Source organism: Nerophis ophidion, linkage group LG22 (genome assembly GCF_033978795.1).
Source record: "Nerophis ophidion isolate RoL-2023_Sa linkage group LG22, RoL_Noph_v1.0, whole genome shotgun sequence".
Classification (NCBI taxonomy): Eukaryota; Metazoa; Chordata; class Actinopteri; order Syngnathiformes; family Syngnathidae; genus Nerophis; species Nerophis ophidion.
In genome coordinates, this window is record NC_084632.1 from 23288488 (window position 1) to 23302655 (window position 14168).

General features: G+C 38.4%; 1 protein-coding gene across 2 annotated transcripts in view; it reads left to right on the plus strand.

Moving 5' to 3' along the window:
* adamts10 (ADAM metallopeptidase with thrombospondin type 1 motif, 10) overlaps window positions 1–13891 on the plus strand; it is a 135123-nt gene extending 121232 nt beyond the window's left edge. For both annotated transcript variants that reach the window (XM_061883524.1, XM_061883525.1), the window contains 4 exons: window positions 46–250; window positions 2840–3016; window positions 8193–8358; window positions 13034–13891. In XM_061883524.1, the coding sequence (XP_061739508.1) occupies window positions 46–250; window positions 2840–3016; window positions 8193–8358; window positions 13034–13143 (658 nt within the window). In that variant the 3' untranslated portion in view covers window positions 13144–13891. The remainder of the gene's footprint in view (window positions 1–45; window positions 251–2839; window positions 3017–8192; window positions 8359–13033) is intronic.
* Window positions 13892–14168: the final 277 nt, after the last annotated feature.

A 14168-nucleotide genomic window follows, 5' to 3' on the forward strand; every position in this document is an offset into this window, starting at 1 on the left:
GTTCACACAATCCTGACACATAGTAATTATTATCGTCTTGCTCAGCTGGTGGACAGGAAAGTGGTCGGAGTGCAGTCGCAGCTGTAATGGCGGCCTGAGGACCCGCGAGGTGTTATGCAAAAGGAGACTCTCTGCATTAGAAGACAAGGTCCTGGATGACTCCGCCTGCCCTCCTTCACGGCCCTCATTCACTGAACCCTGCAACAACCACAGCTGCCCCCCAGAGTGGTTGGCCCTGGACTGGACGGAGGTAGGCAGAAGAAATCCTACTGCAACTGAAAAGTTATGTTTTCGTTCTTTTCATTTATAGCAGGACTGTTCAACGTGCGGCCCGGGGTCTAAATCTGAATCTGAATCTGAATGACACCATACTAGCCCCGAGTTCAGTTCAAAACAATCATTTTTGCAGAAAATTCCTAAAAAAAACACTAGAGTGCTCCTGTTTTATAACATTTCCATGCACCAAATTAGTCTAAATTCTCAAATATTTCGGCTCTAAAGAATCCTAAGACCAATTGAAACATTAGTTGTAAGAAGATCATGTTTGGCTTATGAGAAACTGGACCAACACACCTAAATTATGCGACTTGAAACCGGGGGCCTAATGTATCAAGCTTGCGTATGCACAAAAACCTGCACTACGCCTTTTTTTACGGCAAAGTTGAGATGTATCAAAACTGACATTGACGTGGAAATGCGCACCTCTTCTAAAGTTTTTTTTTTACCATAGTAGCGACTATCTTTTCAAAGAGGGTGCAACACTAATTTCCCCGAGTCAATTTTGGGCACGCACATCTATCTTCTTCCCCACTTTCTTCCTGAAACGTGTGTGTATCTGTGTGTCCGTCCAAAGTAAATGTAAAGCTGTCCTTGAACCATTTAGTGTAGAGGCATTGCTGTAACCAGGATTCACCAGGATTTCACAACAGTATTTTTTTCATAGTAAAAGTACCAAAATTCACTGTAACATTACAACAAATGATTGTAAAAAGTATGATATCTGTATATATTACAAAACATTTAACTGTTATTTCACAGTAAAATACTGTAATCATAGTCCTCTGTAATGTCACTACAAATTACTGTAGCAAAATTACAATTGTGATGTTACAGCATTTGTAGTTGTAATTTTATTGTACTTAGCTGTATAGTCCCACCTCTGGACTTACAGATAATTGCTGTAAAGATATTTCACTGTAAAATTAATGTAAATGTTACTGGAAAAGTCAAAAAATTATTAGCCAGTCATTGGCTGTGAATTTACAATGGACATTTTTACAGTGTATTGAACACAAGTTATTCCAAGGTTAGGATTCGATTTTCCATATAAGTGCCATTTGCAGACCCTTGATCAGAGTGTTTGCAAACAAAGCTGTACATGTAGCTCCATTCTACAGGCTAACATTTAACCTTTGGTAAAATGGCAAATAAGGTAATATAAAAGGGCAACCAACAAACCAGATATCTGTACATAATCTCCTCTCTGGTCACCAAAAACATCATATGGACCCTAGGGGGAACTATTTTCCAGCCCTTTTTCAATAATGCATGCACCTCCTGGTACCACAGCCCATCAAAAACCCTTAAATCAGGACTACAAACATCCCAAAACAAGCTAGTCCGGGTACTTCTCAACCCCCAACCCTGATCCCATCTCACTCCTAAAGTGGGCTGGCTAAGGGTGGAGGACAGAGTCAAAAAAATTGCACTAAACCTTGTATACAGATTTTGCTACATCTCCCTGATACTGACGCAAATGTCAAATTACTTCCTGAATGACCGCCATAACCACAACACTAGGGGGAGTTCCACAAACCACATCAAACCCAGATTCTGTTCTAACAAGGGTTTTAAATCATACTTCTCAATATGAAATGCACTCCTAACAGGTGCAAAAGAAATTGCATCCCTATCCTCCTTCAAAACCGCACTGAAAGAACACCTACAAGTGGCTACAAATTTTACTTAATACCACCCCCACCTTCTCCACATTCTACTCCTGGATTGTAAATAATTGTAGATACTTTTTCCTCATGCTCTCTGAGCTTCTATTGTTCACTGCTTGCTGTACATATCCGGGACGGCGTGGCGCAGTGGGAGAGTGGCTGTGCGCAACCCGAGGGTCTCTGGTTCAAATCCCACCTAGTACCAACCTCGTCACATCCGTTGTGTCCTGAGCAAGGCACTTCACCCTTGCTCCTGATGGGTGCTGGTTGGCGCCTTGCATGGCAGCTCCCTCCATCAGTGTGTGAATGTGTGTGTGAATGGGTAAATGTGGAAGTAGTGTCAAAGCGCTTTGAGTACCTTGAAGGTAGAAAAGCGCTATACAAGTACAACCCATTTATTTATTTATTTATGATGACTGCATTATGCTGATAGTATATATTTGTACCATGAATGGATTATCTTTAACAAATTACCATTTAGTTTTCAATTGTACCGAATATGTACTGTACTCTGTAAACTGTACCGATTCATATAATGTATTGTTTTCCCTCACAGTCTGCTGATAAAAGCTTCAATTACTCAATCTTGTCTTATCGTCACAGGAATAAAAGTCAAAACGTGCAACATTAATGCACAGCCCATTTTGCCCTTTGGTCCGTTGAGCAGGAGCTTTCTTGACATAAAATGATAAAGTTGGAATTTCTGAGTAACTGTCTAAGACTAAGTGCAAATGATTTACTGAAACCAAGTAGGCTTTTGAAAATTTTCTATACAAGTGCTGCTCTCTTTGGAGTGGACAAAGCTTTGTGTTGCTGGTGACCGCAGTGAACCCCTTTGCTCATTTTCTTTTTTTTCCTATTCCTCCCTTCATCCTCATGTGTTCCGCCCACAGTGTACGCCCAGCTGTGGTCCTGGCTACAGGCACCGAGTGGTTTTGTGCAAGAGCGGGGAGAGTGGGGACACGTTGCCAGAGTCCAAGTGTCCCAAGCATGGTCGGCCCACCTCTAGAGTGCGCTGCAACCTGAAGCGCTGCCCTCCACCTCAGTGGGTGATAGGTCCTTGGGGAGAGGTAAGACATCTTGGACTTGCATATATTGTAGTCCATGTTGGTATTTTCACAAAATTAGTGCCGTATTTTTCAGACTATAATGCACACTTAAAATCCTTTCATTTTCTCCAGTCAATTTGCCTTGTATGAATTCTAATTCTGGTTGTGCTTACTGACCGATTTTATATGGTACACTGTGTAATGATAAGTGTAACCAGAAGATGGCAGTCACAAAAAATAGATACAGTATTTGTGGACTGCAAGTTGACGCCTGTTTAATAATTGACGCTAACAATCTGGTAATCAAGCAAGACCAACATTTTGATGTTTCATTGAGAAGATTACTCATAGAACATTAAACACGGCGCTCAAAAATCTGTCAAAATGTTTTAGTATGACTTTTGTTAAGCTACAAAGGCGCACTGCTTAATGCAGTGGATCTCAAATGGGGGTATGCGTACCCCTGGGCGTACTTGAAGGAATGCCAAGGGGTACGTGAGATTTTTCAAAAATATTCCAAAAATGGCAACAATTCAAAAATCCTTTATAAATATATATATTGAATAATACTTCAACAAAATATGAATGTAAGTTCATAAAATGTGAAAAGAAATGCTACAATGCAATATTCAGAGTTGACAGCTAAATTTTTTGTGGACATGTTCCATAAATATTGATGTTAAAGATTTCTTTTTTTGTGAAGAAATGTTTAGAATTAAGTTCATGAATCCAGATGGATCTCTATTACAATCCCCAAAGAGGGCATTTTAAGTTGATGATTACTTCTATGTGTAGAAATCTTTATTTATAATTGAATCACTTGTTTATTTTTCAACACTTTTTTTGTTATTTTTATACCTTTTTTTTCCAAATAGGCTACGAAAGACAACTACAAATGAGCAGTATTTTGCACTGTTATACAATTTAATAAATCAGAAACTGATGACATAGTGCTGTATTTTACTTCTTTATCTCTTTTTTTTAAGCAGAAATGTTTTGCTCTGATTAGGGGGTACTTGAATTATAAAAATGTTCACAGGAGGTACATCACTGAAAAAAGAAAGAGAACCACTAGCTTAATGGATTGTCTGAGCATGGCTACCGTAGTCAAGACGTACTGTGCCTGGGTATCATTATGGCATGTGTATGGTAACCCCATAATGGCAGCTGTTAGGAGACCCATTATAAAGTGATTTGTTTCACAATAATATGCAAAAACATTTTTTCTTATCTAATGGTATCTGCTGATGTGTATATGGGGTCTGCATACAGCATAAGTCCCGAAAATTGTAATCCATAGTCAATAAGCTCCTTCTTTTTCTCTGTCTTCTCGATTTTATTCTTCCGCTGCTGCCATTTCTGATACAAAGTAGCGCACAGTTCTAGCTTTAACTATCTGTAGACTCGTAATGGAAGCACTAAAAACTACAACAAAAGACGACAGGGAGAAGACGCTGTCGAATAAGTACTAATAAGACCCGTCCACCAACCATCCTGAAGAGACGGTCAGAGAGCGGCTTGACATCACATCGTCTGCAAAACATAATCTATGCAAAATGCTGACCATATAACCACCATTACGTCATGGAAGTGTTTTGAATGTAAAAAATAGAAAATAATAAGAATACTACCCCTATAATGCGCCTTTTGTATAAAAATAGACCTGAATAGCAGAGGTGTGGACTCGAGTCACATGACTTGGACTCGAGTCAGACTCGAGTCATGAATTTGATGACTTTAGACTCGACTTGACAAAATGTAAAAAGACTTGCAACTCGACTTAGACTTTAACATCAATGACTTGTGACTTGACTTGGACTTTCCTGCTGGCTCCGCTGTGAACGGGACTCTCGCTGCTGTGTTGGATCCGCTTTGGACTGGACTCTCGCGACTGTGTTGGATCCATTGTGGATTGAACTTTCACAGTATCATGTTAGACCCGCTCGACATCCATTGCTTTCCTCCTCTCTAAGGTTCTCATAGTCATTATTGTCACCGACGTCCCACTGGGTCATTATTGTCACCGATGTCCCACTGGGTGTGAGTTTTCCTTGCCCTTATGTGGGCCTACCGAGGATGTCGTGGTGGTTTGTGCAGCCCTTTGAGACACCAGTGATTTAGGGCTATATAAGTAAACATTGATTGATTGATTGATTGACTTGAGCCTTTTGACTTGACATGACTTGCTACTTTCCCCAAAACCCAATGATTAAAAAGTTATTCAGGAGCGCTCCGTATCTGTCCTTGTCTGTCAGCGTGTGTGCGATGACAGTGTGCACGCTACCTGTCAGAACAACAACCAATTAAATTAAATCCACATTATTTTCATCACACAGCATTCAGCCAATCAAATTGCATGAAAACCAACGAAGAAGAGCTCTGATACAACACGCCAATGAGGAAAAATGATGCCAAAATTGTTTCGTACGGGTATTAAAACTACGACTTGGTCAACAAAAAACGAATTCCAGTATACAAAGCATACGGTTCGTTCGTAGATTACAGACAGAGACGCAACAACTTCCAACTTCGTTCGACATTTGAAGTTGCACAAAGAAGGGTAAGTTTTGAATGTAAGTTAACATTTATTGGCTGAGTAACGTAACTTTTATTTGCTGTTTAGTTAAACCAGTGAGGCTGTAAACCCACTGCTAACGTTATGAAAATAGACATCGTATAAGGGTACGCAGCATCGAGCGCTACTGCCTACTGGCCCTGACGTGACGCGGGGCCGCCATCTTGGAGTGGTGATCCCCTCCACTCAGTGCAATTCATTTGGCAGGAGCAATAAACTGTCAGCGCATTTAATTCATTTTACCTCACTGAATACCACTGATATTCACCCGCTTTTTTTTCATACGTGTAACTATGATAAAAGACAAATTTTTTGGCGTGTTCATTGTTTGCTTAACAGCAGTGGAATATTCTTATATGCTATAAGTGAGCAGTTGTCCAAGATCAAAACTGGGAATAATAATCCCAAAAAGGGGGAAAAAACGGTCAGCTATTTTTAAGGCGAAGAAACAATATGATTAGGTTATGTATACATGCATATATCCTACATAAAAAATGTATAAATACATACGATATCTATATATCTTATAGACCAGGGGTCGGGAACCTTTTTGGCTGAGAGAGCCATACAAGCCAAATATTTTCAAAAGTATTTCCGTGAGAGCCATATAATATTTTCTTAAGACCGAATACAACCAAATGCGTGTATTTTTAAATAAGAACAACATTTTTAAAGTATAATAGGTCTCTTATTCTTTTTTAATAACATTGTTATTCTGAAGCTAACCAACAATAAATTAAAAACTTCTTACCATTAATGCGACTTCTTGAACAGGTGCGGTAGGATGGAAGGATTAAAATGCATGCAAATGTTTTATATTTTTTACGTTATTTTTGACACTGTGATTACCAGCGGAATTATTCATTACTTGCCGTGTTAAGCAATGTCAGCTAAAATGTATCTGAGAGCCAAGTGCAGACATCAAAAGAGCCACATCTGGCTCTAGAGCCATAGGTTCCCTACCCCTGTTATAGACTGTATCTCTGTTGCTGCAACAGCAGAGAGTTTATTCTGTCTTGACACTTTGTATTAATATTTTGTATTACATTCTTCCCTTAAATGATCATGTTTACAGTGATTGTTTTATATGTATTTTTCATGTATGTTGCTTCAGATAAAAGCGTCTGCAAAATACTTAAACATAAACATATATAAACACCTGAAAGTCTTTATATCAGCTAAAACCACAAATCTGTTTCACTGGATTCAGAATAAAAGCAAATTCTGTCTTACCCAACAATGTTAGTATTTGAATATTGTTACTTGAAGACTTATTCCTGGTTACAATTATACTGTTAAGAAAGTATTGTCTTATACTTTGCCTAAAATGAGAATGCATCATAATCAGTGGCGGCTGGTGAATTTTGTTTTAGGTGGGGCTGAAAGTTTGTAAACCAAATACTTGTAGGGGCATCATCCTCCCCCAAAAGATTTCTTTGTGATTTTCACGTACAAATTGAAGATCTTTGTTCCTTCTCAGCTCTGTGGTAATATTCTTTTCACAAAATACGACCATGTTAATGTTCAATCTTACTTGTGAAAAGTAATCCCCCGATTCCTATTTTCAACAGTCCACTCATTAAAGCAGGAAAACGCTAAACATCAGCCCAGCATCTTTGTTTGCTACCTGTCAACTTTCAGTTTAGGCTGCTTGCCGGCTCCTCATCACCACTTCAAGATGGCGGCCAAATTGCTCACGTCACAGCACCCAATGCTGCGTCTACTTATAATATGTCTATGGTTATAACGTCATTGCAAACACGACAATCTGTTGCGTCCACTGCAGTTCGCTACCTTATTCATACTTTTTGTCAAGTGATTTTTTTTAAGCAGGGTTGCATGAGGTACCCACTCAAAATGTTACATTAGTCAATGTATCACACACGGTAACGTAACTTTATACGGTGGTCAGCAGCACTGCATATTTTAGCCACCTACAAAAAGACAAACATATTCAAATAAAGGTCAGTTAAAATGTATACTATATTAAGAATATGTGTACATATTCCATAGGGCCGTGAAATCTAAAAACTACAACTCTGTTCCTTGTTATTTTCATGTAGTTGTGTTTTTCATGTGTCCGCACACATCAACACACATACAGTATGAGATGAGATCAATGAGATAAGGTAAGAACAGGATAGAAACTGCTATGGAACTAGTTACAATGCAATATGCCATGGAAATACAATGTTAACACATTTGTGCAAATAAGTACAGTTGCACTTGTTTTTTTCAAATGTGTTCATTCTGTAAAGGAATGAGTTAAATGTTTGAAATAACTGGTTAATAGTGCTATTATGAAGTGCAATGTCAGCACAATTTTTTTTTAAATAATAAATACATACAGCGTTTTAAAAGCATACACAATCTGTGTAAATATTTTAGTCTGGGGTTAAAAGGACTTGAAATGACTCGAAACTCAAAATGCAGGACTTGGGACTTGACTCGAGACTCGAGGGCAAAGACTTGAGACTTACTTGTGACTTGCAAAACAATGACTTGGTCCCACCTCTGCTGAATAGACTCGTTCATCAACAGTGCGCTTTAAGATCCAAAAAATATGGTAGTTCTACTGTGAGCAGAAGTTGTACATGAAGGTATGTTTTTTTTCCCTGGCAGTGTTCTGCAAAGTGTGGACTTGGTCAGGAGATGCGGTCCGTGCAGTGTCTGACGCACACCAGCATGCCATCCAATGAGTGTCAGGAACATCTGCGGCCAATCTTCATGCAGCAATGCAAGAGCAAATGTGACCTCAGTCTGCCTGTCAGTACGGACACCACCGAAGGTCAGCGATTAAATTGTTAACCAAAGGAAAGATACACAGAACTGCACATCATATACAATTTGATTGGATGTAGTCAAGTCAATTATGTTTTCAACTTAAATTATACTTTATTCCATTTTGGCATTCAAAATTATTATTTTAAATATGCTTGTAATAAGTTTTGTGGGAAAAGTAACAGTCAAAAATATTATAGTTCAAAGTCCATGTTGTTGCAGTGTTTACCTTCCATTCATTGAAATTTGGCGCTATCTGTTATACCAGAGGTGTCAAACTCGTTTTCACTGAGGACCATATTGCAGTTACGGCCGCCCTCAGAGAGCCGCTTGCAACAGTTAATAATACATGAATATAAATGTACTGTATAAGGATTCACAACATGATATAATTACACAATTGCCTGTGCATCTGATCTTTTTTTTTTTTTACGTACTCCGTAAAAAAATAATCTGACTGGCAACTCAGGAGCCAGATTTGTATCTTAGAATTTGCAATGTTTTGTTTTTTTTACAGTATGTTACCGTGTCACTGGTTTTTTACGAAAAAAATTCTGCCGACAGAGCGGCCAGTTTTTAATCTTAAAATCTATGGTTATTGTTGATTTTAGAGTGTATTACTGTAAATTTTTAACGGTACAATTCTGGTGACGGAGCATAAAATGTGTTGTCATTTTTACAATGTGCAATTTAATGGATAACTTGCCTTGAAATTATAAGTCAATCAGGTGTTTTTATTTCAACAAAAACGTTTCTATTGTACATTAATAACATATTTGTTACAGCGTTAGGAAATACGAAATGAATACATTATTATAATAGATAATAACTCATTTTAAACCTAAAATTATAAACATGTAACTAACATTGCATTGTTAACATGAACAATATTATTATTACAGATTCATACATCAGTCAAGCAAATATCCATCCATCCATTTTCTACCACTTGTCCCTTTCAGAGTCACGGGAGGTGCTAGAGCCTATAATTTATTTTTATTTCAAGAAAACAAATGTAATTATGATAATATAATATTTGTCACATAATTAGATAATATTGAATAAATATATATGCAACTGCATCCAATAATATTTTTTTCTAAACTGAAAAGAACGAATACATTTAGTAAGAAAAAATTATATACTTTATTGACACGTATTATTTTCAGGCTTTTGCGGGCCACAGATCTGGCCCCGGGCGTGGAGTTTGACACCTGTGTGTTAGGGAACTGAGCAGGGATCAGTGTTGCCAATGTAATTAGTAGAGGATCTAAAATCCTCATCTAAAAGCACTCAAAAACAAGCCACAGAAAAAAAAAATTCAGTCAGTATTTTAAAACATTTGTTTTGCTTATGTTTTTTGCTCACAAGCATCACGGCTACTTATGCAAATTAGATCATGAAGCCTCCTTGAGACAGTTAGTCCAAGTTTACTGAATTGTGCACCAAATGCTATAGATTTGCATGAATCTGTTAATTGATGATAATGTCCGCCCCAATTGATAATGACAATGGGCCTGATCTACTAATGGTTTGCATGTATTAAAACACGTGCAAATTTTGTACCGCACGCATAGCTAATCTACTGTATTTTCCGCATTACAAGGTGCACCGGACTATAAAGCGCACCTTCAATGAATGGCCTATTTTAAAACTTTGTTCATATATAAGGTGCACCGCATTATAAGGCACATAGAATAGACGCTATAGTAGAGGCTGGGGTTACGTTATGCATCCTTTAGATGGAGCTGCGCTAAAGGGACTGTCAACAAAACAGTCAGGTCAGTCCAACTTTATTAATAGATTACAAACCAGCGTTCTGACAACTCTGTTCACTCCCAAAATGAATAAACAGCAGTTTTATTATTTTCCCCGATTCAATAAACACGTAAAAAAACAGTCTGATACTGTTACGGTAAATCAAACGTTAGTGCAATCACAATATAGTAACATTCGAAATAGTGCAAATTATTAATATATCAATAACTCATTGCTCATCGTTGCTCAAACGATAATGTCACACAACACAACACACAAAATAAACATGTAAAGCTCACTTTATTAAGTTATTCCTCATCCACGAATCCCTTGAATTCTGTTGGGCGAATTCGTCATTAAAGGAGTCAGTGTTGCTGCTGTTAATGTTAAATTCTCTCGCTGCTGCTCTATTCCCTTGTTCTACTGTGTGACTGATCGCCTTGAGTTTAAACTCTGCGTCGTAAGCGTGTCTCTTTATAGGAGCCATTTTGGGATCCTTACATAAACACACAAACGGCACGCCTCCCGCAGTCATATATCCCAGCATGCACCGCGTGCTTCTTCTTCTACGGGAGAAAATGAAGTCTGCGGCTGCTTATCGTAGAAAAAGAAGTGCACTTTTTCTTCTCTGGGGAAAATGAAGTCGGCGGCTGCTTATCGTAGAAAAAGAAGTGCACTTCTTCTTCTCCGGGGAAAATGAAGTCGGCGGCTGCTTATCGTAGAAAAAGAAGTGCACTTCTTCTTCTCCGGGGAAAATGAAGTCGGCGGCTGCTTATCGTAGAAAAAGAAGTGCACTTCTTCTTCTCCGGGGAAAATGAAGTCGGCGGCTGCTTACCGTAGCTGCGAGACCTGTTGTGGCTCAATATTGGTCCATATATTAGGCACACCGGATTATAAGGCACACCGTCAGCTTTTGAGAAAATTTTAGGTTTTTAAGTGCGCCTTATAGTGCGTAAATTACGGTACTAACCTTATGCTCATAAACGCTTAATTAATTTAGCGTGTCTCTCATCATGAATATGTAAAATATATGCTGATTATTAGAAGACCTATAATAATGGGAAGAGATTCAAATATAATCATTTAGCGCCTGCAATGTGATTTATCAAGACTTAAACTGTAGTGCAGCTGCTGTTTTGTCTCTATATTTTGCACGCCTGAAACAGTTACGCACAAAAAGCTGTGAGAAGGGAGTAAGTAAATTGTGCTGCAAAGACAGATCAAATCAAATCAAATCAACTTTATTTATAAAGCACATTTAAAATTTACCACAGGGGTAGCCACAGTGCTGTACAATGTACAGGTTAAAAGATAATACGAAGACCGAGCAAACAACACAACACAAAAAGAACATGATAAAAAATAAATAAATAAAACATTAAAAAAAACAGGTTCACAGCAGGTGTATAATGGGGCGCCATTGCAGGATGGATATCACTTAGTGTTAAAAGCCAAGGAATAAAAGTATGTTTTTAAGAGAGATTTAAAAACAGGAAGAGAGGAGGCTTGTCTAACACTAAGAGGTAGGTTGTTCCTGATGATGGACAGAGAATCCTCTGTGTGCGGGTCAACGTACTGTATTTGGACTGTCATGAATAAAATATACTATACATATTCTCTATTCAGCAATACAACTTTATAGCTGCTGGGTGACTTAAACAGCTGATTAAAACATATTTAATTAATTTGGTTTGTTATCTCAGGGCATTTCAATCGATCGCAGCTGGACTATTTGGTTTGTCTTGGAAGTCATTTTGCCTCTCATCCGAGTAGGCTTCATCAGTTCGTGCTTATAGAATTAGATTGGTCATATCCAGTCTAGTGACTGGTGCCAAAACCCGAAATATTTATACTCCAAAACCAGGAGGGTGTGCCTGATGGTTTCGCCCTATCGTATTGAGAAAAACAACTGTTTTGATGCCTATGAGCAATCCTAACTGTAAAAGCCAAGGACAGTCGTTGAAGTGTAATTTCCCCTCATTAGAATTGAGGTATTGTGTGGCAGAACGGTCGCTGTGAATCAACTACTACCAGTCCTTAATAGTCGGAATCCCCCACGTCAGTATTCCAGTCAGTTTTAAACAAACGACACATTGGTCACCTTCTGTGACCAGAATGTTTGTCACTCCTGGTATTTGTGGGAGGCTAAATTGCAGAGTTTTTTTAGGAATGGTTGAAAGGACAGTGTTGTACGTGGGAGGCAGGTGGTGTCCAGACAGTCCAGTTGCGATCGATTGACTCCCCTGAGATGACAATGACCTGGATGAATGAGAACATTCATAGACATTTGTTTTGTCTGCTTTTTTTTAATGGTGTTTATTTTTTCCATATAGGAACGTATATTACTATAATATATCTTATATAGGATAAAACATCTTGCTGTATGCATTTTCTTTCGTCTGGATAATTCCATACGCACCATGACAACACCGGAGCGCCTCAGTGCACACCTTCAGCGTGCTAAAAGTAGGTTATTTTGTCTATGTTGGGCTTTTATAAAGAATTTATAGGAGCTTCTATAAACGCAAAATCCTCATCTAAGCAGGGCAGTCGGCAGCACTTTTGCACGTGTTATCAATTGCAAACGGTCACACAATTTCATAGTTTCCACACACTATTTTGCACAGTAGTCGAGCAGGCCCAATGTGTTGTAATTATTCGCAGTATTTGTTGAACAACAGCTAACAAGAATACAATTTCAGTTCAAGAACACTCATTTTGTGACAACTTGTGGCCCACTTAATAACTCTTAATACATAAAAAACATACCACATAACCATAATGCCTGGCACCAGTAAATTAGTTCAGTACACACACTCTAATGTTTATAGTTCATTTATGCATTAAAAATGTCATAATATTTGTGCAATCCATGTATATTTCGGAATTGTTTGTGTCTTTAATCTACTCTGTTTTCCCTGCAGAGTGCAAAGATGTGAACACTGTGGCCTACTGCCCCCTTGTGCTCAGGTTCAAGTTCTGCAGCCGACCATATTTTAGACAGATGTGCTGTAAAACATGCCAGGGACACTGATCTGGACATGGTGGATGTTACAGGAAACACGCCCCCACCCACCCACACACGCACGCACACAAAATGAGCCTTGTGGCAGCATCCTGAGAGAGGTAGGTATTGGGCTGCTGTCAGACTCCCAGTGACGCCATGACTGTTCACAGTGACATTTTACCAGCCATGTGTCCTTGCAGCATGAGCTGACTTCTACATTCCACTGGAGGGAGTATTATTTTCTTGTAATATTATTTTCTTGTAATATTTTGGTGCTACTTCTGCAGCCACTCCTTGGCTACAGGACAGGTTGCAATATTGGATATTGGGAGGGTTTACTCGTGTTTACTTTGGTCTAATTGTTAAGCTCGATCTTAAAAGGTAATATTTAAAAACAATCCACTCCATCGAGAAGGAATATCTTATATTATGAAAAAAGTGACCTGATAGTTTTTACTTTATGCATATGTTAAGTGTTCATCATCATTGATCTGCACAATTCATATTTGTTTGGACTTGCAGAAAAGCTTTTATTTCACTTTATATCTACATTATTTTAACCCTGCACAGAACAAACACATGCCACATTTGCAGCGTTAATATTTTATGCCATTTTATGTTGGGCAGCTTTTAACGGAATCTCCAAATGAAAGCTAAATTGTTTTTGTGCCGAGACGCTCTATTTTTGAACCACTTACTCGACAGTTTAAGTGACTTTAACGGAAATTCGGTGTCATTGTGACTCACTGTCTAATTATACACTGTCTTCTCTGTGGCATAGTCTGATGATTAATGACCGGGTTGCATGCGTTGTTCAAACTGGGGAGAAGATTTCCTCCATACATGTACGCAGCATAGACAAAAGTATTGGGAAACAAGTCTTTAGTTCCCACTGAATGTTTACGTCGATTCTCAGTCAACCAGGTGATGGCAATAGGCAAAGGTTGAATAGAGGCAACTGGACTTGTTGAAAATGTTTCATCTCTCATCCAAAAGACTTCTTCAGGTGTAAATTTTAGGTGTGGAGTATTCCCTAAGAAATTTATGGTAAG